This window comes from Lagenorhynchus albirostris, chromosome 7 (assembly GCF_949774975.1).
Source record: "Lagenorhynchus albirostris chromosome 7, mLagAlb1.1, whole genome shotgun sequence".
Taxonomy (NCBI): domain Eukaryota; kingdom Metazoa; phylum Chordata; class Mammalia; order Artiodactyla; family Delphinidae; genus Lagenorhynchus; species Lagenorhynchus albirostris.
This window is the reverse complement of record NC_083101.1, coordinates 109,950,394-109,974,962: the sequence shown is the minus strand read 5'-3', so window position 1 is coordinate 109,974,962 and position 24,569 is coordinate 109,950,394. Positions and strand designations below refer to the sequence as shown.

At 37.7% G+C, this 24,569-nt stretch overlaps 1 protein-coding gene across 1 annotated transcript in view; it reads left to right on the top strand.

The window, feature by feature from the left end:
- Window positions 1-24,569, top strand: part of GALNTL6 (polypeptide N-acetylgalactosaminyltransferase like 6) — a 1,149,397-nt gene that overhangs the window by 459,889 nt on the left and 664,939 nt on the right. Inside the window, exon 3 of the mRNA XM_060155818.1 lies at window positions 22,199-22,337. Within this exon, the coding sequence (XP_060011801.1) occupies window positions 22,199-22,337 (139 nt within the window). The remainder of the gene's footprint in view (window positions 1-22,198; window positions 22,338-24,569) is intronic.

Below are 24,569 nucleotides of genomic sequence, written 5' to 3'. Positions count from 1 at the left end.
ACAGCAGTCTACATCCTTTTGTGGCCAGTTGTGTTACGGAACTTTGTACATTTTAATCTAGTTTGTCCTTGCCTTCTTAGCATTAGTTATATTTTAGTCAGGCAACAAGTGTCTCTTAAATCTCACCAGCCCCTCAGTCTGCCCTCAAACATCTTGTTGCCCTTCCTACGCAATGAACCTTCATTTCTTCTAGAAGATTGGAGGTATGACTAAGTTACGTAGTTTTTCCTTTGAGATTATTGATAATTGCTTTCAAGCAATTATTATTGCAAAGTACTCAAGCTTCAGGTAATATTTGCATGTCAGCTTTAAAGCTGAATGAAATATCTGATGATGTATGATGATTTAAAAACAATCACTGAATGATTTGGTGGTGTACAATATTAGATAGAATAAAACTATTTCGCCACACCTCTTGTCTTTGTAAATGAGGCCACTGAGGGTGAAAATGGGAAAGATTCCACCCGAATTACACAGCTTCTTAGGAGGAAAAGTTGGATGTAAATCTCAGAACCTAGATATTTGTCATCCAACTCCGAATTGTGGCATCCAATACTCAATATTCTGTAATAAACCTATACAGAATAATCTGAAAAAGAATAGGTACACGTATGTATATGTATGGCTGAATCACTTTGCTGTACACCTAAAACTAACACAACGTTGTAAATCAACTATACCTCAATATAAACTAAATGTTTGTTTTTGTTTTTTCAATTAATTAATTAATTTTTTTGGCTGTGTTGGGTCATCGTTTCTGTGTGAGGGCTTTCTCTAGTTGCGGCCAGTGGTGGCCACTCTTCATCGTGATGTGCGGGCCTCTCACTGTCGCATGTGGGATCTTCCCAGACCAGGGCTCAAACCTGTGTCCCCTGCATTGGCAGGCAGATTCTCAACCACTGCGCCACCAGGGAAGCCCTAATTTTTTTAAAAAAAAAAAGGAATGGGAAATAGCAACATATGCATGCTGTATGTTTGTCTGTGTGTGTGTGTGTGTGTGTGTGTGTGTGTGTGTAATTTTGTTGAAAGCAGATGCTGTGGCAATGAGGAAAAAGAAGAGGGAGACGCATCGTATTCTTAACAAACATTATGAATTAAAGTTTAAAGCTAAGACATAAAATTCAGGTAAAAAGAACAAACAAGAACCATAAGAAGAAAGAAAGAGAAGGAAGGAGAAAGGAGGAGAAGGGGGTGGGGGAGGAGAGCATCTTATGAATGATGCTGAAAGCTGAAACTAGAACAGCGTCCACTCCCCTCCACCACAACAAATGGAGTAATGGGAGTTTAGTGAGTTATTGAAAACGTTCAGAAAACAAACCTGCCCCCCAAAGTTCCAGCATTTTCAATTGCTGCTACTGACATCCATAAGAATATCACATCTCCTTTGTATTAAGAAGTCTTTACTGCTTTCAGGTTTTTTATATATTTTACTCATAAAAACATAACAGTAGCCCTGAAAGATAAAATTTCCAATCTGAATATGAAGAAAGTGACATTTCTTGAGAGAAAATTTGGGACACAATTACATATTTTATAAATACAGGAATAGAAACAGAAACCCCCAGTCTTTTGATACTTTGTAAATTACAAATGGATTCTTTGTTCTTCACCTCACTTCAATATCTTTTCTTTATAATGCTTAAAGATTTGGAGAAAACCCTAATTTTTCATACTATAATTGTAAGGGTGATGACAAAGCAGTGATATCTGGATGAACCAGACTATTAGAGACAAGTTAGCTCTGTTTTCGTCCTTATACGCAGTACTAGTTCTCCCCATTATTAAATACAATGGGAATTTTATACTTTGAAATATTTATCTGTAATATTTATGTAGTAATTTTCTACATAGCCTAAAGAAAGAGGCCATTAGTGAGAACTAAGTAATTATGTATGTATAAGTTTTCAGGCCATCTCACATTATTTAACCCCAGAATATGAACTTGGTGCCTGTTTTTCTTCCGTCAGCCCCATCCAAATCTATAAAATACAAACGCCTAAAAATTCTAACAAAATCATATTCTCATAAAAATCAATGGCATTTCAAGAGGAGTTAAAAGTAAAAGCAATTCAAAAGAAAAATTGAAACGATAATTACATTAAAAATAATCATAGTTGGGCTTCCCTGGTGGCGCAATGGTTGAGAGTCCGCCTGCCGATGCAGGGGATGCGGGTTCGTGCCCCGGTCCGGGAAGATCCCACATGCCGCGGAGCGGCTGGGCCCGTGAGCCATGGCCGCTGAGCCTGCGCGTCCGGAGCCTGTGCTCCGCAACGGGAGAGGCCGCAAGAGTGAGAGGCCCGCGTACCGCAAAAAAAAAAAAAAAAATCATAGTTAAACTCATTTAAAACCTATTACAACATATATAAAGTAAACCATCAAAATTTTAGAACAGTGTTCACAAAATTATCTGTTGGTATTCACTTGTATAAATGCAAACTCTGATTAATATAATTATCAGCTCTGTGATATTTACAAATGAATACTTAGTGTATAGGTTTTAGTGGACACAGTATCCTTTACAATCATTCTGTCTGTTTACTCAGGTACTGAGGTATTTCATATAAACTTTTATATTGAAGAAAGGAAAAACATGCAATTTTAAAGAGATCTGATGATTTATGATTTTTCAGAAAAAGAACTTATATACGTTATAGTTTGAAGGAAAAGAAAATTCCCTGACATCTGAAAACAAGTCTGTTCCTTAAGCAGAAGAAGAGGAGGTTATTGAAGGCAAATGTACTGGGAGTCTTGGGAAAGGAATGACTTACTAGGTTTCCTAAAGAATAAGCTAAACTTGCATGGAAATATTTTACCGATGGTCGTAGCGATGAAAACCACAATTTCGTGAAAACCAATCTGGAGGTATCACTTCCAGGATGATTCATTCCGATAAGGAAAATTCCTTGAGTGAGGCATGGAATTAGGACTGAGCCTGACCGGATCACATTCCAAGAAGTGTATGGGCAGGACGAGAATTGTTTATTCCCTTTATAGTAATAGAGCTGGCTACCTAGATGTAGTTAACCAGTACCTAATTAAATGAAGAAAACATAATAAAATATACATGAAGAACAGTAGAAAATTTTAGTATACAGATAGGGAAGCTATCTGGTTAATTTAAAATATAGACACTTCTGATATTAATGATGTGAAGTTACCCTTTAAGAAATTACTATAAATCTAATGCAGTTCAACATTCCATTAAAATCTCTTCACTCAACAACATCGCTGGAATTACTATTTGCGTATTTCAGGTGTCTGTGCCCTCTGTATGCCACGTTTGTTGGAACAATCAGAAGCTTATGAGACATGGACCACTGATAATTTTTCATTCCATTACTACAGACATGAGAGAGACAGAGAGAGAGAGACATTTATGCTTCAGTGAGCAGTTTGGAAGTCTTTTCTGGTTCCATAGAAATGTAAATTCCACTCATCTTTAAAAGAAGAATTATACATTACATCCAGTCCTTAGTGCGAACTTTCAGGAATTGCCTTCTTTTGTCCATTTGATATTAAATCACCTCACTACCACTCCCCTGACTGAGGATGTGATATCTGTGGTGGTTTTATTCTTTATGATTATAGCAAGTATCATCCTTTTTCATCCTTTCATCTCTTTTCATGCATAAAGCTTCCTTTATAATCTATTGAATAAGATTTCACTTTTCCTCAGCATCATGTAAAATTTTATCATAAATAGCATATGCTCTGTAAGGCATTGTTGTCATTCATAATCAAAATTAAGATGCTGCTGTTATGTAGAAGCTATTTTAAATCTGACATATACACATATTTATCACTCAGTCTAAAAGCCAAGATCATGTCAGGGTCCCTGTTAATATTTAACTAAGGTAATTTTTTGAATTTATTGAGGATCACAGCCTATATGTTTTCCTTATTGTATAGTATAATGTAATTTCAGTTGTCTTCTTAGGCTATACATAGGGTAAGTAATAACAGATGACAAAGTTAACTATTATTTTGTTAATCAGACTTTTATTTATTGCAAGGAATACATTTATTGCAAAGAGTCTACCCCCCAAATCTTATCTTCACTTAGTGTTTTCTTTGCTAATCTTTCTTTCTTTTGCTACTTTCGTTCTAATTTGCCTCTTAACCAGTGGCCTCTTTATTTTCTTTAGATTTTTTTTCCACTCTCTTTGATGGTTTTGATCTCAGCTTCTTCTCTGTATGCTTCAAATGACATAGGGGATGCTTTGTGATTGTGCCTTACTGTTTTAGAAGGGGTAAAAACGTCCAAGCCATGACACTGTGACACTCTGTAATTTTTACACAAAGGAAGATGCTAACAGACCACATCAGACAGATTTAACAGTAATGTTCCATTTAAAAAAAAAAGTTGTCACTTCCTGGGGAATGCACTGCATGGGAATTAAATCAAGCACTTCCCCTTAAAGGGGAAGGGTGGAAAGGGAGAGATAGGAGGCAGAAATCCTATTGTGTGTAAATTACAGATACTTTTTGCATTTAAAAATGCTTTTTATCATTAGTCTTTATTGGTTAAGAAAAGGTTAAATTTATATCTGTGTAAGTAGAACCCATACGTACCAGTGATGAATCAAACCAAATACACTTTTTTTTTAACATCTTTATTGGAGTATAACTGCTTTACAATGTTGTGTTAGTTTCTGCTGTATAACGAAGTGAATCAGCTATATGTATACATACATCCCCATATCTCCTCCTTGTTGCGTCTCCCTCCCACCCTCCCTATCCCACCCCTCTAGGTGGTCACAAAGCACCAAGCTGATCTCCCTGTGCTATGCAGCTGCTTCCCACCAGCTATCTATTTTACCTTTGGATTAATCTCCAAAATTTACAAGCAGCTCGTGCAGCTCAATATCAAAAAAAACAACGCAATCCAAAAATGGGCAGAAGACCTACATAGACTTTTCTCCAAAGAAGACATACAGATGGCCAACAAACACATGAAAGGATGCTCAACATCACTAATCATTAGAGAAATGCAAGTCAAAACTACAATGAGATATCATCTCACACCAGTCAGAATGGCCATCATCAAAAAATCTAGAAACAGTAAATGCTGGAGAGGGTGTGGAGAAAAGGGAACCCTCTTGCACTGTTGGTGGGAATGTAAATGGATACAGCCACTGTGGAGAACAGTATGGAGGTTCCTTAAAAAACTAAAGATAGAATTACGATATGACCCAGCAATCCCACTACTGGGCATATACCCTGAGAAAACCATAATTCAAAAAGAGTCATGTCCCACAGTGTCCACTGCAGCTCTATTTACAATAGCCAGGACTTGGAAGCAACCTAAGTGTCCAGCAACAGATGAATAGATAAAGAAGATGTTGCACATATATACAATGGAATATTACTCAGCCGTAAAAATACACTTTTAAATGATTGGGAGGCAAAATATTTCTTAACATGATTTGGTCCTGCGTTGTCTGCAGACAGTGAAGCTTTTTATGACAATTTGAAGAATAACTACACAATTAGATGATAAAACCTTTCCCCGAGCCCACATGAAAGCTGAAAACTGATAGAACACTAAGATTTCTATACAAACATGCTGATTTTAAACATAGAGAATCCTTAATTTCATTCACAACAAATTCTTACCAACAACATCAATTCGTGTACATAGATTTATTCTATCTCCACGTTAAAGATTTGTGCTCAGAGTGAATATAAATACTTCTTGCTATTTAACTCCTTATAGGCTAAATCAAAACATATATAAGGTTTTTAATGTAAAATATACCCATACCTCTAGATCTTAGACATATTAGACAGCTATTCTTCTTAAAAATGTTTTCATAATCAGACAATGGAGATGCAATATTATTATCAGTAATGAATGGTTATTGTTACTATAGGTCACATTATTGTTTTATGTAACCAGATTAGTATTGGTTTATCCTGTAACCACATGTGTATTAGTTTACTTTTCTTCAGCTATGTCCTCCTTCATTAATACTGTGGTGAGTATCCTAGGTATTTTTTATTTCCAAATACATGTTTAATTCAGCTCCTCATTGCACTACACAGAACACCCCAATCACAAGCACACTGAGCCCCCCACCACTCCAGAGGAAGCAGTCCTGAGATTTCAATTTGGATTACATTGTAGGCAAATAAATGATCAGTTCCTGGAGAACTGACAACTTAAAAACACTTCTTCCAATCCAAGATCATGATATATCACTCCAATTATTTAGTTATTCATTAACTTCTTTCAACAATGTTTCTTATATTTACAGTATGGAGAGCAGCCTTGTACATATTTTGTTAGGTTTATTCCTAAATAGTTGATATTTTCATGCTACTTGAAAAGCTATTTTAAAAATTTTATTTCAAATTTGTTGCTAGTACATAGAGTTGATTTTATATTGATCTTTATCGGTAAAAACCTTGACAAATTAGCATCAATTTTCATAGTTTTTCAATTTTGTCAGTGTTTTGTACACATTCATGTCATTTAAAATAAATTTGTTTTGAGACTTCCCTGCGATCCGATGGCCTAGACTCCGCGCTCCCAGTACCCGGGTTCGATCCCTGGTCAGGGAACTAAGATCCTGCATGCCACATGGCAAAAAAAAAAAATTTTTTTATTCTTCCTTTACAATCTTTACAGCTTTTATTTCTTCTTCGTGGCTTTTTTCAGTTGATTGGCCCAGATAGAGAGGATCAAGGTCATGGATTGAGTAGAAGTAGTACCACTTGATATCATTGTTGTGTTTCCAACCTTAGGGGGGAAAGTGTTCACTGTTTCACCAATGACGTATAATGTTTGCCACATTTTTATTGTGGATACCCTTTGTCATATTTTTTAAAAATTCCCTTCTATTCCTAGGTTACTGAAAATTTCCATTATGGTTGAGTTTTATCAAATGATTTTTTGTGACTGTTGAGATAATAAGATGACCTATTCCTCAATGTGAGTTATATTGATTGATTTTGAATATTAAGTCAACATTGCATTTCTGGAATAAATCCCAGTAGGGCATCATATACTATCTTTTAAAATGTAGATTCATTTTGCTAATCTTCTGTTGAGTTTTTTTTTTAAATCTATACTCCTGAGAGATAGGTCTGATATATTCCTTTCCTGTAATGCCCTTACCTGGTTTTGATATCAAGCTTATGCTGGTATCCTAAAAGGAATTTCTCTATTTTCTAAGATAGCTATGTCAAGATGGTACTGCCTCTCCCTTTGATATTTGGAAAAATAAATCAGGAAATCCATGTGGGCCTGGATTTTTCAATTTTTTTAATATAATGCCCTCAAGATCTATCCATGTCACTAATAGAAGGATTGCCTTCTTTTTCATGGGTGAAGGATAACCCGTTGTATATGCTAAGCAAAATAAGTCAGGCAGAGAAAGGCAAGTACTCTATGGTATCACTTATATATGGATCTAAAAAGTACTCTATGATACCACTTATATATGGATCTAAAAATGCTTAGCTCTTAGAAACAAGGTGGAGTGGTGATTACCACAGGCTGGGGGCTGAGGGAAATGGGGAGATGTTGGTCAAAGGGCAGAAACATTATAAGATGAATAAGTTCTGGGATCTTCTGTTACATAAATAGTGCATTTTATTATTATTTTTATGTTTTCCCTTTGTTAGGTTTTGTGTTATACATTCTTACGTGGTTCTCAGCTGTTTCCCCTAGAGATTCCAGGACAGATTATTGACTTACTACACTTCACTTTAATTAGGACTTTTACCACTTTCAGAATAATGCAAAACCAATAATTTACTACCTTTCCAGCCATGCCTCTCACTCAAGCCATACCAAACCATAGATGGAATTCCCAATCACACTTTATACTCTCCTCTCTGACCCATGCCTGTGACGCTTCTGCCTGCTTACCCGATGGCTTCCCTACATCTCCTGGAAGGTCCCATATCATTGAGAGACATTCTCTGTCCTCCTCCTGTGTTAATTAATTAAGTGCGTTCATTTATTTCCCCATTTATTCATCTCACAGGAACTCTGGGGGGCAAGCCATGTGATCAGTACTGTGCTAAGACTTCCTGACCCATCGATAGCAAGACATGGTCCATCGCTCAAGGACCGCATAGCTTATCACATTTCTATGTTAATCACAGTGGTCTGATTTTACTTTTTTCTCTTAAACATGATATCCAAGGTAATAACTCTGATGTTCATCATTTAATCCCCAGGCCCTGGCTCAGAGTAGGTGCTTAAGATGTGGTTTTGAATAAATAAATTAGTATATTTGTTTCCATTAGGTAACAAACCCAGTTGTATCAGTTCCTTATTTGTGTGTGGCTCATAAAATATTTGAGTTATCTTCTATGTGGCAGGCACTCTTCTAGGTTCTGGGGATATTATGGGGCACAGAGAAAGGCCTTGCTTTCATGAAGCTTCTATCCTGATGTAGAGATTGTTGATTAACAGGTAAAAACATAAATGTAGAATAGCAAGCACTATATAGTAAAAAAATAAAAACAGATTTGGGAACTAGAGAGGGCATGGAGTGCTGTGAATGCTGGTTTAAGATGGATTATTTATGAAAAATCTCTCCAAGACAATTATATTTGACCACAGGCCTGACTGTAGAGATTCTTGAGTGTTCCAATTGCTTATCTTCAAGAACCTTCAGGAAAAATGTTAAAACAGGGATTTCCTTATGTTATTCTTTTTTTTTTTTTTTGCGTTATGCGGGCCTCTCACTGCTGCGGCCTCTCCCGTTGCGGAGCGCAGGCTCAGCGGCCATGGCTCACGGGCCCAGCCGCTCCACGGCATGCAGTATCTTCCCGGACCGGGGCACGAACCCGTGTCCCCTGCAAAGGCAGGCGGACTGTCAACCACTGCGCCACCAGGGAGGCCCCGTAACAACATTTTTATAGGGTTGTCATGTCTTAGTCCGTCTGGGCTGCTATAATAAAATAGCTGGGTGGCCTATGAACAGGAGAAATCTTTTTCCTTACAGTTCTGGAGCTTGGCAAGTCCAGGATCAAGGCACTAGCAAATTCAGTGTCTGGTGAGGCCCACTTCCTGGTTCATAGACCAGAAGACGTGTCTCCTCACGTGTCCTCACTTGGTGGGAGGGGCGAGGGTCTCTGAGGTCCCTTCTATAAGGGCACTAATCCCATTTCTGAGTCCTAATCCCTCATGGCCTAATCACTTCCCAAAGTCCCCACCTCCAAATGCTCTCCCATTGGGAGTTAGAATTCAATATGCATTTTTCAGGAACACAAATGTTATCTGTAGCATCTGTAACATGTCTTCCTAATCAGAATCTATTTCTAGCTTTTTCAGGCCTGGAGTCATACCATACACATTTTCACTTCTCCTACCCAGAGGTGCATATTGTAGATAAACATTAAAAAAATGATAGTCATACCAATCTATGAGACAGCCAGACTGAATAAAATGTCACTTAATCTGGAGGATAAATACCAGGTGCACTATGAGAAATTTAATGGAATCTCCATGTTAACTTCTACTCTATGCCTTGAATAACATAGAATCAGAGACATATTTGGAAAACTTAGAAACTTTCTGCTTAATACCTGTACATTTATATATAGTATATAACTTTTATATTTTTATTCTTTAAAATACCTCATTTTTATAGCTTTTATACTATTTTAAACACAACAGATAGTGCACTATTTTTTAATTTAAAGTAAAGGAATCTGAATTTACAGTGATAACAGTAAGGTACATTAGAGTTTTTTTAAAGATAAATAGGTAAATCTGTAGACTAATAAATTAAAGATCTTTGAATAATGTCATTTTTCAACATACGCTTTTTGATTGGAGCTGTTTCCTTTGTTTTGTTGTTTTACAAAAGAAATGTCAAACCACATGAGATGTCATAGACCCTGAGGATCTGCATAGTAACACTTAAGATGAGTTGATAGCATTTGCAGTAAAAACTGCTGACAGTGCGTGAGAACAGAAAATTTTAAAACTTTTCCTCACAACTGCCATGAAGAAGTCTCTAGAAAGCCCTCACTGGTGACCCACAAGCTTTGCTTTAAAGCTGTAAAGAGTCACTCATTCACTGGAAAAGCCTTGCCACCTGAGATGTATCATCTGAAGACCACATTGTTATACAAAGAAAATGACTTTCCCTTTGACTGACAGATGTTGGAATGAATGTGTAGCTTTAACATTTCCTATCTATAGTCTTAAAAGTGGCCGAATCTAAGAGTTCACCATTAAAAATATCTACCAAAAAATTACAGAAAAGAAGCCTCAGGTGTGTGCATGTATTTCACTTAGGGCATTTAAATTTAAAAATAAAAATTTGTTAAAGAAAGTGAAGACTATTATGCACTGTGATTTTTTTTGTTATTGAATAGGATTTACGGCGTGGCCTATAAATCCAGTTAACACCAAAGAATATATAAGATCAAAAGACCTTTTCTAGCTAGTTTGACCACTCATGGGAGAGAGACTTAGATCTTTTAAAAGTTTCTCCAGGTTAGGACACGGGTTCGAGCCCTGGTCCGGGAGGATCCCACATGCCGTGGAGCGGCTGGGCCCATGCACCACAACTGCTGAGCCTGCGCTCTAGAGCCCGCGAGCCACAGGTACTGAAGCCCGCGTGCCTAGAGCCTGTGCTCCGCAACAAGAGAAGCCACCGCACTGAGAAGCCGGTGCACCACAACAAAGAGTAGCCCCCGCTCGCCACAACTAGAGAAAGCCTGCACACAGCAGTGAAGACCCAATGCAGCCAAAAATAAATAAAATAAAATATATAAATTTATTTTTAAAAAAAAGTTTCCCCAGGTTAGATGGCTAATGGCTAATTGTGGCAATGTTTATTGAAAATACCAGTGTCTCTTTTGTTAACTTACATGTAACATGGGTAAACTATGTTTATTTCACAGTGTTGCATCAAAAAATGTATATAAAATTTTTTAACATAGTACTTTGTACTTAGTGGATGCTCAAGAATTAGCCGGTATACAAATGAAATTTCTCACTGACTCATTTACTTACCATTTAGTTTGTAAAAGCAAGTGACATTTTCTCCTAAGAAATCAAAACAAAATCAGACAAGACTCAGTATTGATTTTTTTTTGATGCCAAAAGTGAAACACTTAAAAATGTTTGTTTCTCTCCCTTAAAATTGAAGAGATTTTTAGTCTCCTTCTTGAACATAAAATTCCTTATCAATCCCTAGCTGTTTGATCTTAACTCTTGGCTCTACTGAGGTTAATGCCACTGTGGCAGAAACCAGAAGCTTTAAAAAAAAGATGTTTTCACTTCTATTTGAGGTATTACTGAAATATATATATTATTTTTCAGATTCTTTTCCATTCTAGGTTATTGCAAGATACTGAGTATAGTTCCCTATGCAATACAGTAAATCCTTGTTGCTTATCTATTTTATATACAATGGTGTGTATATGTTAATCCCAAACTCCTAATTTATCCCTCCCCCACCCTGTTTCCCACTTTGGTAACCGTAAATTTGTTTTCTATGTCTGTTTTGTAAATAAGTTCATTTGTGTCATATTTTAGATTCTACATATAAGTGATATCATTTTATATTTGCCTTTTTCTAACTTCATTTTGTATGATAACCTCTAGGGCCATCCATGTTGCTTCAAATGGCATTATTTCGTTTCTTTTTATGGCTGAGTAATATTCCATTCTATATATTTATCACATCTTCTTTATCCATTCATCTGCTGATGGGCATTTAGGTTGCTTCCATGTCTTGGCTGTTATAAACAGTGCTGCTATGAATATCGGGATGGCTATCTTTTTGAATTAGAGTTTTCATCTGTTCTAGATATATGCCCAGGAGTAGGATTGCTGGATCATATGGTAACTCTATTTTTACTTTTGTATGTGGCATTTTAAAGCAGGAAAGAAAATGACAAATTACTCATTGAATGTCATTCCTACAGCACCTGTGTGTTTAAAAATAAAGGTGATTCTTTCCTCACTTCTCACACAAGAACACGTTCCAGATGGTTCAAAAATTTTAATGAATAAAACAAAACAAAATGTTAGTAAAACTCTGAATTCATGAATGAATTTTAAAAATAATAGTGGAGTAGGAAAGGGTTTACTTTATAAATATAATGCATAATAAGAAACTGTGAAAAAAAGTAAAATAATCTGGGTGGAAAAAATCTTATCTTAGATTTATTTTGATCTACTCTAAGTCTCTTTTAATTGGTGCAATTAGGCCATTGACATTCAAAGTGATTGTTGATATAGTTTTGATTAATCTCTACCTTATTCATTACTGTTTTCTATTTGTCATCCTTGTTCCATGTCTATCTTCCACTTTTTTTTGTCTTTTGTGCATTAAACTGAGGTTTTTATATGATTTTGTTTTTCTCCATGTCTTAGCATATCAGTTACGCTTTTTTTTTTTTTTTTTTTACTTTTTTGTAGTGGTTGCCCTAGAGTTTGCAATATGCATTTACAGCTAATCCAAGTCTATTTTTAAATAGCACTATAGCACTTCACAGGTAGTGTGAGTACCTTAAAATAACAAAATGATCCTAAATAGCAATTCCTTCCTCCTATCGCATCTGTCATTGCTTTCATCCATTCCACTTTTTTATAAGCATACATGAGTGTGTGTACATATATATATATATAAAAATATATATACACAAATACTACATAAGCATACATGACTGTGTGTATATATGTAATATATAGAGAAATAATATAATTATACATAAGCATATATAATCTATTACATTGTTGATTTTATACATTGAATAAACTGATATATTAAGAATAAGAAAAATTAAAAGTGTTTTTCTTTTTGAAATAAGAACATTAATTTTTTTCTAACATCTTTATTGGAGTATAATTGCTTTACAATGGTGTGTTAGTTTCTGCTGTATAACAAAATGAATCAGCTATACGTATACATATATCCCCAATCCCCTCCCTCTTGCATCTCTGCCCACCTTCCCTATCCCACCCATCTAGGTTGTCACAAAGCACCGAGCTGGTCTCCCTGTGCTATGTGGCTGCTTCCCACTAGCTATCTATTTTACATTTGGTAGTGTATATATGTCCATGCCACTCTCTCACTTCGTCCCAGCTAAACCTTTTCCCTCCCCATGTCCTCAACTTCATTCTCCACGTCGGCGTCTTTATTCCTGTCCTGCCCCTAGGTTCTTCAGAAACCTTTTTTATTAGATTCCATATATATGTGTTAGCATATGGTATTTGTTTTTCTCTTTCTGACTTACTTCACTCTGTATGACAGACTCTGGGTACATCCACCTCACTACAAATAACTCAATTTCATTTCCTTTTATGCCTGAGTAATATTCCATTGTATGTATGTGCCACATCTTCTTTATCCATTCACCTGTCGATGGACGCTTAGGTTACTTCCATGTCCTGGCTAGGGTAAATAGTGCTTCAAAGAACATAGCGGTACATGACTCTCTTTGAATTATGGTTTTCTCAGGGTATATGCCCAGTAGTGGGATTGCTGGGTCATATGGTAGTTCTATTTTTAGGATTTAAAGAACCTCCATACTGTTCTCCACAGTGGCTGTATTAATTTACATTCCCACCAGCAGTGCAGGAGTGTTCCCTGTTCTCCACACCCTCTCCAGCATTTATTGTTTCTAGATTTTTTGATGATGGCCATTCTGACTGGTGTGAGATGATATCTCATTGTAGTTTTGACTTGCATTTCTCTAATGATTAATGATGTTGAGCATTCTTTCATGTGTTTGTTGGCAGTCTGTATATCTTCTTTGGAGAAATGTCTGTTTAGGTCTTCTGCCTATTTTTGGATTGGGTTGTTTGTGTTTTTGATATTGAGCTGCATGAGCTGCTTATATATTTTGGAGATTAATCCTTTGTCAGTTGCTTCGTTTGCAAATATTTTCTCCCATTCTAAGGGTTGTCTTTTCATCTTGTTTATGGTTCCCTTTGCTGTGCAAAAACTTTTAAGTTTCATTAGGTCCCATTTGTTTATTTTTGTTTTTATTTCCATTTCCCTACGAGGTGGATCAAAAAGGATCTTGCTATGATTTATGTCGTAGTCTGTTCGGCCTATGTTTTCCTCTAAGAGTTTTAAAGTGTCTGGCCTTACATTTAGGTCTGTAATCCATTTTGAGTTTATTTTTGTGTATGGTGTTAGGGAGTGTTCTAATTTCATTCTTTTACACGTAACTGTCCAGTTTTCCCAGCATCACTAGTTGAAGAGGCTGTCTTTTCTCCACTGTACATTCTTGCCTCCTTTTTCAAAGATAAGGTGACCATATGTGCATGGGTTTATCTCTGGGCTTTCTATCCTGTTCCATTGATCTATATTTCTTTTTTTGTGCCAGTAGCATACTGTTTTGATTAGTGTAGCTTTGTAATATAGTCTGAAGTCCGGGAGGCTGATTTCTCCAGCTCCATTTTTCTTTCTCAAGATTTCTTTGGCTGTTCAGGTTCTTTCTGTTTCCATACAAATTGTGAAATTTTTTGTTCTCTTTCTATGAAAAATGCCATTGGTAGTGTGACAGGGATTGCATTGAACCTGTAGATTGCTTTGGGTAGTATAGGCATTTTCACTGTGTTGATTCTTCCCATACAAGAATACGGTATATTTTTCCATCTGTTTGTGTCATCTTTGATTTATTTCATCAGTTTCTTATAGTTTTCTGCATACAGGTCTTCTGTCTCCTTAGGTAGGTTTATTCCTAGGTATTTTGTTCTTTTTGTTGCAGTGGGAAATGGGAGTGTTTCCTTAGTTTCTCTTTCAGATTTTTCATCATTAGTGTATAGGAATGCAAGAGATTTCTGTGCATTAATTTTGTATCCTGCTACTTTACCAAATTCATTGATTAGCTCTAGTAGTTTTCTGGTAGCATCTTTAGGATTCTCTATGTATAGTATCATGTCATCTGCAAACAGTGACAGTTTTACTTCTTCTTTTCCAATTTGGATTCCTTTTATTTCTTTCTCTTCTCTGATTGCTGTGGCTAAAAATTCCAAAACTATGTTGAATAATAATGGTGAGAGTGGGTAACCTTGTCTTGTTCCTGATCTTAGTGAAAATGCTTTCACTTTTTCACCATTGAGAACGATGTTGGCTGTGGGTTTGTTATATATGACCTTTATTATGTTGAGGTAAGTTCCATCTGTGCCTACTTTTGGGAGAGTTTTTATCATAAATGGGTGTTGAATCGTGTCGAAAGCTTTTTCTACATCTATTGAGATGATCATATGGTTTTCCTCCTTCAATTTGTTAATATGGTTTATCACATTGATTGATTTGTGCATATTGAAGAATCCTTGCATCCCTGGGGTAAACCCCACTTGATCATGATGTATGATCCTGTTAATGTGCTGTTGGATTCTGTTTGCTAGTACTTTGTTGAGGATTTTTGCATCTATGTTCATCTGTGATATTGGCCTGTAGTTTTCTTTCTTTGTGACATCTTTGCCTGGTTTGGTATCAGCGTGATGGTGGCCTCGTAGAGTGAGTTTGGGAGTGTTCTTCCTTCTGCTGTGTTTTGGAAGAGTTTGAGGAGGATAGGTGTTAGCTCTTCTCTAAATGTTTCATAGAATTCACCTGTGAAGCCATCTGATCCTGGGCTTTTGTTTCTTTGAACATTTTTAATCACAGTTTCAATTTCAGTGCTTGTGATTGATCTGTTTACATTTTCTATTACTTCCTGGTCATTCTCAGAAGGTTATGCTTTTCTAAGAATTTGTCCATTTCTTCCAGTTGTCCAGATTATTGGCATATAGTTGGTTATAGTAATCTCTCATGATCCTTTGTATTTCTGCAGTATCAGTTGTTACTTTTCCTTTTTCAATTCTAATTCTGTTGATTTGACTCTTCTGCCTTTTTTTCTTGATGAGTCTGGCTAATGGTGTATCAATTTTTTCTTCTCAAAGAACCAGTATTTAGTTTTATTAACCTTTACTATTTTTGCCTTCACTTCTTTTTCATTTACTTCTGCTCTGATCTTTATGATTTGTTTCCTTTGGCTAACTTTGGGGCAGTTTTTTGTTCTTCTGTCTCTAATTGCTTTAGGTGTAAGTTTAGGTTGTTTATGAGATTTCAATTTTCTTAAATTTACGAAACCTTGATTTGTGACCCAAGATATGATCTATCATGGAGAATGTTCCATGAGCACTTGAGAAGAAAGTGTGTTCTGTTGTTTTTGGATGGAATGTCCTATAAATATCAATTAAGTCCATCTTGTTTAATGTGTCATTTAAAGCTTGTGTTTCCTTATTTATTTTCATTTTGGATGATCTATCCATTGGTGAAAGTGGGGTGTTAAAGTCCCCTACTATTATTGTGTTCCTGTCGATTTCCCCTTTTATGGCTGCTAGCATTTGCCTTATGTACTGAGGTGCTCCTATATTGGGTGCATAAATATTTACAATTGTTATATTTTCTTCTTGGATTGATCCATTGATCATTATGTAGTGTCCTTCTTTGTATCTTGTAACATTCTTTGTTTTAAAGTGTATTTTGTCTGATATGAGAATTGCTACTCCAGCTTTCTTTTGATTTCCATTTGCATGGAATATCTTTTCCCATCCCCTCACCCTCAGTCTGTATGTGTCCCTAGGTCTGAAGTGGGTCTCTTGTAGACAGCATATATATAGTTCTTGTTTTTGTATCCATTCAGCCAGTCTCTGTCTTTTGGTTGGAGCATTTAATCCATTTACATTTAAGTAATTATTGATATGTATGTTCCTATTACCATTTTCTTAATTGTTTTGGGTTTATTATTGTAGGTCTTTTCCTTCTCTTATGTTTCCTGCCTAGAGAAGTTCCTTTAGCATTTGTTTTAAAGCTGGTTTGGTGGTGCCAAATTGTCTTACCTTTTGCTTGTCTGTAAAGGTTTTAATTTCTGTGTCAAAACTGAATGAGATCCTTGCTGGGTAGAGGAATCTTGGTTGTAGGTTTTTCCCTTTCATCACTTTAAATATGTCCTGCCACTCCCTTCTGGCTTGCAGAGTTTCTCCTGAAGGATCAGCTGTTAACCTTATGGGGATTCCCTTGTATGTTATTTGTTGTTTTTCCCTTGCTGCTTTTAATATTTTTTCTTTGTATTTAATTTTTGATAGTTTGATTAATACGTGTCTTGGCCTATTTCTCCTTGGATTTATCCTGTATGGGACTCTGTGCTTCCTGGAGTTGCTTATTTCGTTTCCCATATTAGGGAAGTTTTCAACTATAATCTCTTCAAATATTTTCTCAGTCCCTTTCTTTTTCTCTTCTTCTTCTGGGACCCTTATAATTTGAATGTTGGTGCAATTAATGTTGTCCCAGAGGTCTCTGCGACTGTCCTCAATTCTTTTCATTCTTTTTTTCTATATTGTGCTCTGTAGTAGTTATTTCCACTATTTTATCTTCCAGGTCACTTATCCGTTCTTCTGCCTCAGTTATTATGTTATTAATTCCTTCTAGAGGATTTTAAATTTCATTTACTGCATTTTTCATCATTGTTTGTTTGCTCTTTAGTTCTTCTAGGTCCTTGTTAAACGTTTCTTGTATTTTCTCCATTCTGTTTATGAGATTTTGAATCATCTTTACTATCATTACTCTGAATTCTTTTTCAGGTAGACTGCCTATTTCCTCTTCATTTGTTAGGTCTGGTGGGTTTTTACCTTGCTCCTTCATCTGCTGTGTGTTTCTCTGTCTTCTGGTTTTGCTTAACTTACTGTTTTGGGGGTTTCCTTTTTGCGGGCTGCAGGTCATAGTCCCATTGTTTTTGATGTCCACCCACAGTGTGTATGGTTGGTTCAGTGGGTTGTGCAGGCTTCCTGGTGGAGGGGACTGGTGCCTTTTTTCTGGTGGATGAGGCTGGATTTTGTCTTTCTGGTGGGAAGGACCACGTCTGGTGGTGTTTTTTTGGGGTGTCTGTGAACTTAGTATGATTTTAGGCAGCCTGTCTGCTAATGGGTGGGGTTGTGTTCCTATATTGCTAGTTGTTTGGCATGTGGTGTCCAGCACTGGAGCTTCCTGGTCATTGATTGGAGCTGGGTGTTAGCATTGAGATGGAGATCTCTGGGAGAGCTCTCGCCGATTGATATTACATGGAGTCAGGAGGTCTCTGGTTGTCCAGTGTTGTGAACTCGGTTCTCCCACCTCAGAGGCTCAGGCCTGACACACGGCCAGAGTATCAAGACCCTGTCAGCCACACAGCTCCGAAGAAAAGGGAGAAAAAAAAAGCAAGGAGGAATAAAAATAAAATTAAATTAAAAAGTTATTAAAATAAAAAAAGTATTAAAATAAAGTTTAAAAAAGTAATTAAAAAAATGAAGAGAGCAACCACACCAATAAACAAATCCAGCAGTGATAACCAGCATTAAAAAGTAAACTAAGATAAACATAAAACCAGAAACAAATTAGATGCAGAAAGCAAACCCCCAGTCTACTCCCAGTTGCTCCCAAAGTCTACCCCTTCAATTTTGGGATGATTCGTTGTCTATTCAGGTATTCCACACTGCTGGGTACATCAAGTTGATTGTGGAGATTTAATCTGCTCCTGAGGCTGCTGGGAGAGATTTCGCTTTCTCTTCTTTGTTCACACAGCTCCTGGGGTTCAGCTTTGGGTTTCGCCCCACCTCTGTGTGTAGGTCACCTAAGGGCGTCTGTTCTTCACTCAGACAGGATGGGGTTAAAGGAGCAGCTGATTACGGGGCTCTGGCTTACTCAGGCCAGGGGGAGGGAGGGGTACGGGGTGCGGGGTGAGCCTGCGGCGGCAGAGGCCAGCATGATGTTGCACCAGCCTGAGGTGCACTGTGTGTTCTCCCGGGAAAGTTGTCCCTGGATCACAGGACCCTGGCAGTGGCGAGCTGCACAGGCTCCCAGGAGGGGAGGTGTGGAGAGTGACCTGTGCTCGCACACAGGCTTCTTGGTGGCGGCAGCAGCAGCCTTAGCGTCTCACGCCCGTCTCTGGGGTCCGCGCTTTTAGCCGCGGCTCGCGCCCGTCTCTGGAGCTCGTTCAGGTGGTGCTCTGGATCCCCTCTCCTCGTGCACCCTGAAACAGTGGTCTCTTGCCTCTTCGGCAGGTCCAGACTTTTTCCCAGACTCCCTCCCGGCTAGCCGTGGCGCACTAACCCCCTTCAGGCTGTGTTCACGCCGCCAACCCCAGTCCTCTCCCTGCGCTCCGACCAAAGCCCGAGCCTCAGCTCCCAGCACCGCCCGCCCCGGCGGGTGAGCAGGCAAGCCTCTCGGGGTGGTGAGTGCTGGTCAGCACTGATCCTCTGCGGGATTCTCTGTGCTTTGCCCTCTGCACCCCTGTTGCTGTGCTCTTCTCAGCGGCTCCGAAGCTTCCCCCTCCGCCACCCGCAGTCTCCGCCCACAAAGGGGCTCTTGGGTGTGGAAACCTTTCCTCCTTCACAGCTCCCTCCCACTGGTGCAGGTCCCATCCCCATTCTTTTGTCTCTGTTTTTTCTTTTGCTCTACCCAGGTACGTGGGGAGTTTCTTGCCTTTTGGGAGTTCTGAGGTCTTCTGCCAGCGTCCAGTAGGTGTCCTGTAGGAGTTGTTCCACGTGTAGTTGTATTTCTGGTGTATCTGTGGGGAGGAAGGTGATCTCTGCTCTTACTTTTCCGCCATCTTGAAGGTCCTCTCTCAGGGTGTTAGTTTTTATTTTATCTTCCCTTATGCTTTCTTCAGTGCTCTTCCTTTATGTAGATCCAGGTTTCTGACCTATATCATTTACTTCTTTTTAAAGAACTTTTTTAAAAACATTTCTCACAAGGCAGGTCTAATAGGAACAAATTCTGTCAATTTTTGTTTGTCTGAGATGACTTTACTTCTCCTTCAGTTTTGCAGGTTAGTTTCACAGGGTATGGAGTTCTACGTGGGGAGGTTTTTTCTCTCAGTTCTTTAACTCTTTCACTCCACTCTCTTCTTGCTTACATGGCTTCTGAAGAGAAGTTGGGTATAATTCTTATCTTTGTTCCTCTGTAGGTAAGGAGTTTTTCCTCTATTTTCTTTTGAGATTTTTTTTCTTTATCTTTGATTTTCTATCGTTTGAAAATGATATGCCTCTGTGTAGTGTTTTGGTAATTTGTCCTGCATTGTGTTCTCTGAGCTTCTTGGATCTGTGGTTTGGGGCCTTGGATTTGTGGTTTCCTCATTTGGGGAAATTTTTCTGTCAATGTTTTTTCAAATAGTCTGTTCCTTCCTCTCTTCTCCTTCTGTTGTTCCCATTATGTATATGTTACATCTTTTGTAGTTATCCCATGCCCTTGGATATTCCGCTCTACTTTCTTAAGTTTTTGTTCTATTTGCTCTTTGAATTTTGAAGATTCTGTGGATAAATCCTCTGGCTCTGAGAATCTTTGCTCATCTGTATCCACTTCTACTCATAAACCCATCAGAAGTATTCTTCATTTCTTTTAAGGTGTTTTTTTATCATCTATTTTTTGGTTCTTTTTTAGGATTTCCATCTCTCTGCTGACCTTGCCCATCTGTTCTTGCACGTTCTCTACTCTTCTGTTAGGACCCTTAGTATATTAACCAGAGTTATTTAAAATTCCCAGTCTGATAATTCTTACATCCCTGCTGTGTCTGTTTCTGATGCTTTCTCCATCTCTCCCGTCTCTTCAGGTTGTTATTTTGCCTTTTGGCATGCCTTGTGATTTTTTCCTTGATAGCTGGACATGATGAACCAGGTGAAAGAAATTGCTGGAAATAAGCCTTTCATATGTGGTGTAGAGGTGTGGTGGGAGGGCAGTGCCCACGGTTTCGTGATTAGACCTCAGACTTCTGGTGACCCTGGGCTTCTGAACTGTGAATTTTTCAGCAGTTTCTCAGGATTTTTCTCCGCACTTGGGCAGAATGATTAGAGTCCGCTGGAGTCAGGAATTTCCCTTCTCTTGGGTCAGTTTGGCTCTACAGGGTACACCAGAGCAGGTGGGGCTCTGGTTAACTAGTTTCCCCTGAGGGCAGGCCTTACTGAGAACACCAGGGTGCTCTGACATATTTCACAATGGTTCCTTCTCTCCTCCTCCTGCCAGGAGCTCAAGAGAATTTTTCTTCAGTACTTACTCTGGGAACTTGGTTGAGCTCCTGGAGATAAATCTCAATCAAATTGGAGCCTCTCTATGACTGGGTCTTCCAGAAGGCTTTTACTTCTCCGACTTGTCTGCTCAGAGCTCCCAGCAATTTGTCAACTATAGTCAGGTTTTCCTACCCTGGCACTGGTTCCTGGTGTTTGTACTCATGAGCCCCTACTCTGGTAAGCCTTAGCTCCTGTACTCCGCCGTCTGTCTCTGTTGCCCCGTGTCCTGTCCTCTCTTCTGGATCCAAGAAGAGCTGTTGGTTTTTTCAGTCTGTTCAGCTTTGTACTGGTTGTCAAGACAGAGTGGAAACTTCCAACTCCTTACCTGCAGAACCAGAAAACAGAAGCCTTAAATTAGATTTAAATAAAAGAAACCTACAAAATATTTACAATGTACGTAATTAAGAAAGCTTTAGCAAACATAATATGTAAATTGTTCTTAAAAGAAACTGTTTTTTAAAATCTCCGAACAATCATTTTACAATGTAAGAAATACAAATGATAAGTGTATGAAAATTAATTTTATTATTAGTCAAGAGAAGGCAAGTGTGTGACTAATATATATTTTTACCAGTAAATTTCAAAATAGTATCTAATGCTTCTGGGGACGTGTGAAAACTATCTACTCACTCTAAAGGTAGTCTGGCAATTTTATTTGTAAAATAAAATTTACACCCCGCCACCACTTCCAAGTATACCTAACTAGAAATATTAAGCAAATATGTTTATTTTAACGTTGTTTATAATATGTAAAATTGGAAATAATTTTAAAATATATCTTCAGCAGCATAGTGTAAATTGGGATGCAATGAAATAATATCAACTAGCAGAACTCAGTGAAGTGATGGCTTTTATACAGTTATGTTGGAGAAAGTCAAATTATAAGGCAGTATGTATATTAGAATCTGTATACAGATGTTAGCAAACATACACGTAAACTCTTAGCAGTGGTTTTCTCTGAGAGATAAGATTATACTTTTTACTTCTGTGTCGCTTGCTTTTTATCATGAGTGTCTCTCTAAATGAAATAAAATAATATAATAAAATCTTGCTGCTAGAGCTGTTTTTGGAGCATAGTAACAGGCAACTAAAGAAACACACGCATTCATGTCTTATTATCTGTTCTAGAAGATGAAATGGTTTTGACGCAGACAGTAATCCCTTTTTCTCTTCTCCTGCTAGGGAAAGGTGAACATGGGAAACCTTACCCCCTCACTGAAGAGGACCACGATGAGTCAGCTTACAGGGAAAATGGTTTCAATATTTTTGTCAGCAACAACATTGCTCTAGAGAGGTCCCTGCCAGATATCCGCCACGCAAAGTGAGTGTCAGCTCACCTCTGTGCAGAGCGGTTTTTCTTCTGTCTCTTTTGATTCATATGTTTGATGTATATCATGGTGAGATACACAGTGAAAACCTTTGCCCTATTAATTTTATGGAAGCTGTTTATACTCTATAATCATATATATTTTGGTTTTTGTTTTTTTATTGAAGTATAGTTGATTTACAATGTTGTGTTAGTTTCAGATGTACAGCAAAGTGATTCAGTTATATGTATGTGTATATATGTATATAGTGTGTGTGTGTGTGTGTGTGTGTGTGTGTGTATTCTTTTTCAGATTCTTTTCCCTAAAGAAACTTAATGGTTACCAAAGGGGAAAGGTGGGGGGGCGGATAAATTAGGATTTTGGGATATATACACTACTATATATAAAATAACTAACCAACATAATCTTAAATCCTTTTTATTTAAATTGAAATAACCTTTAAAATTCCAAAAGAGTCACTGTCGACTCTCAAAAACTTAATATCTATCTTCATAATTAAGTTGGCGGTATGATCTCCATTTAAACCGAAGTGCTTTCAGATGACATCTATAACTTTGTGTTGATCACGTACATTATGAAGCTCATGTTTTTCTCTGGTAATTAGTGCTGTCAGAACTGTCTACACGTGCATGCCTTCGACCGACTGCATTCTCACCTCGGCCTTCTCAGTGCCATTGTTGTTACATTTTCTTAGAAAGTGCCTAACATGAGTGCATCCATAATCTAAAGGTAATGCTTGGTTGCTCAGTTTCCCATCACTTAGGAATTGCTTGTGGCTTGTCAGTTGACAGTGGGCTCAGTTTTTACTGAATTGTAGCTAAAAATTGTAGTCTGAATGGAAACAAGAAGAATATTACCTACAGTTGGCTGAAAGCCTTCCTCTCTCTGTCCACCCCTGTCTAATCCTAACATTGCTTAATGTACTTTTTTTTCTTGTCTGTTATGGTTTTCTTATTAGCATATGCTATGCCAAAAGTATGCCAAGAACATAGAATGTGGGCAGAATTTGAAATTGTGGCGTTGTCATGCATATTTGTTAAATCTATCCAGCTAATAGAGTATATTGACTTTTGCAGCTCATCTTCCTTTAGAATCATTGGTGTGAGAGAAAGAAAATCGGAGAAAATAAAGGGCATAAATGAAACCAGGACTAGAAATCTAAATTAAACCAGTAATGTACATTACGTAAATCTCCTTGTGCAAAAATAATTAACCCATTAGGGAAAAACAAATCAGTATATTGTGGTTTGGAGGACTACTTTTTAGTTGCCGTATTTTATCTTTATAAAGTTGTTTGTTTGTTTTTTTTAACATCTTTGTTGGAGTATAATTGCTTTACAATGGTGTGTTAGTTTCTGCTTTACAACAAAATGAATCAGTTATATATACACATATGTTCCCATATCTCTTCCATCTTGCGTCTCCCTCCCTCCCACCCTCCCTATCCCACCCCTCTAGGTGGTCACAAAGCACCGAGCTGATCTCCCTGTGCTATGCGGCTGCTTCCCACTAGCTATCTACCTTACGTTTGGTAGTGTATATATGTCCATGCCTCTCTCTCACTTTGTCCCAGCTTACCCTTCCCCCTCCCCATATCCTCAAGTCCATTCTCTAGTAGGTCTGTGTCTTTATTCCTGTTTTACCCCTGGGTTCTTCATGACATTTTTTTTTCTTAAATTCCATATATATGTGTTAGCATACGGTATTTGTCTCTCTCTTTCTGACTTACTTCACTCTGTAGGACAGACTCTAGGTCCATCCACCTCATTACAAATAGCTCAATTTTGTTTCTTTTTATGGCTGAGTAATATTCCATTGTATATATGTGCCACATCTTCTTTATCCATTCATCCGATGATGGACACTTAGGTTGTTTCCATCTCCGGGCTATTGTAAATAGAGCTGCATTGAACATTTTGGTACATGACTCTTTTTAAATTATGGTTTTCTCAGGGTATATGCCCAGTAGTGGGATTGCTGGGTCATATGGTAATTCTATTTGTAGTTTTTTAAGGAACCTTCATACTGTTCTCCATAGTGGCTGTATCCATTTACATCCCCACCAGCAGTGCAAGAGTGGTCCCTTTTCTCCACACCCTCTCCAGCATTTATTGTTTCTAGATTTTTTGATGATGGCCATTCTGACTGGTGTGAGATGATATCTCATTGTAGTTTTGATTTGCATTTCTCTAATGATTAGTGATGTTGAGCATCCTTTCATGTGT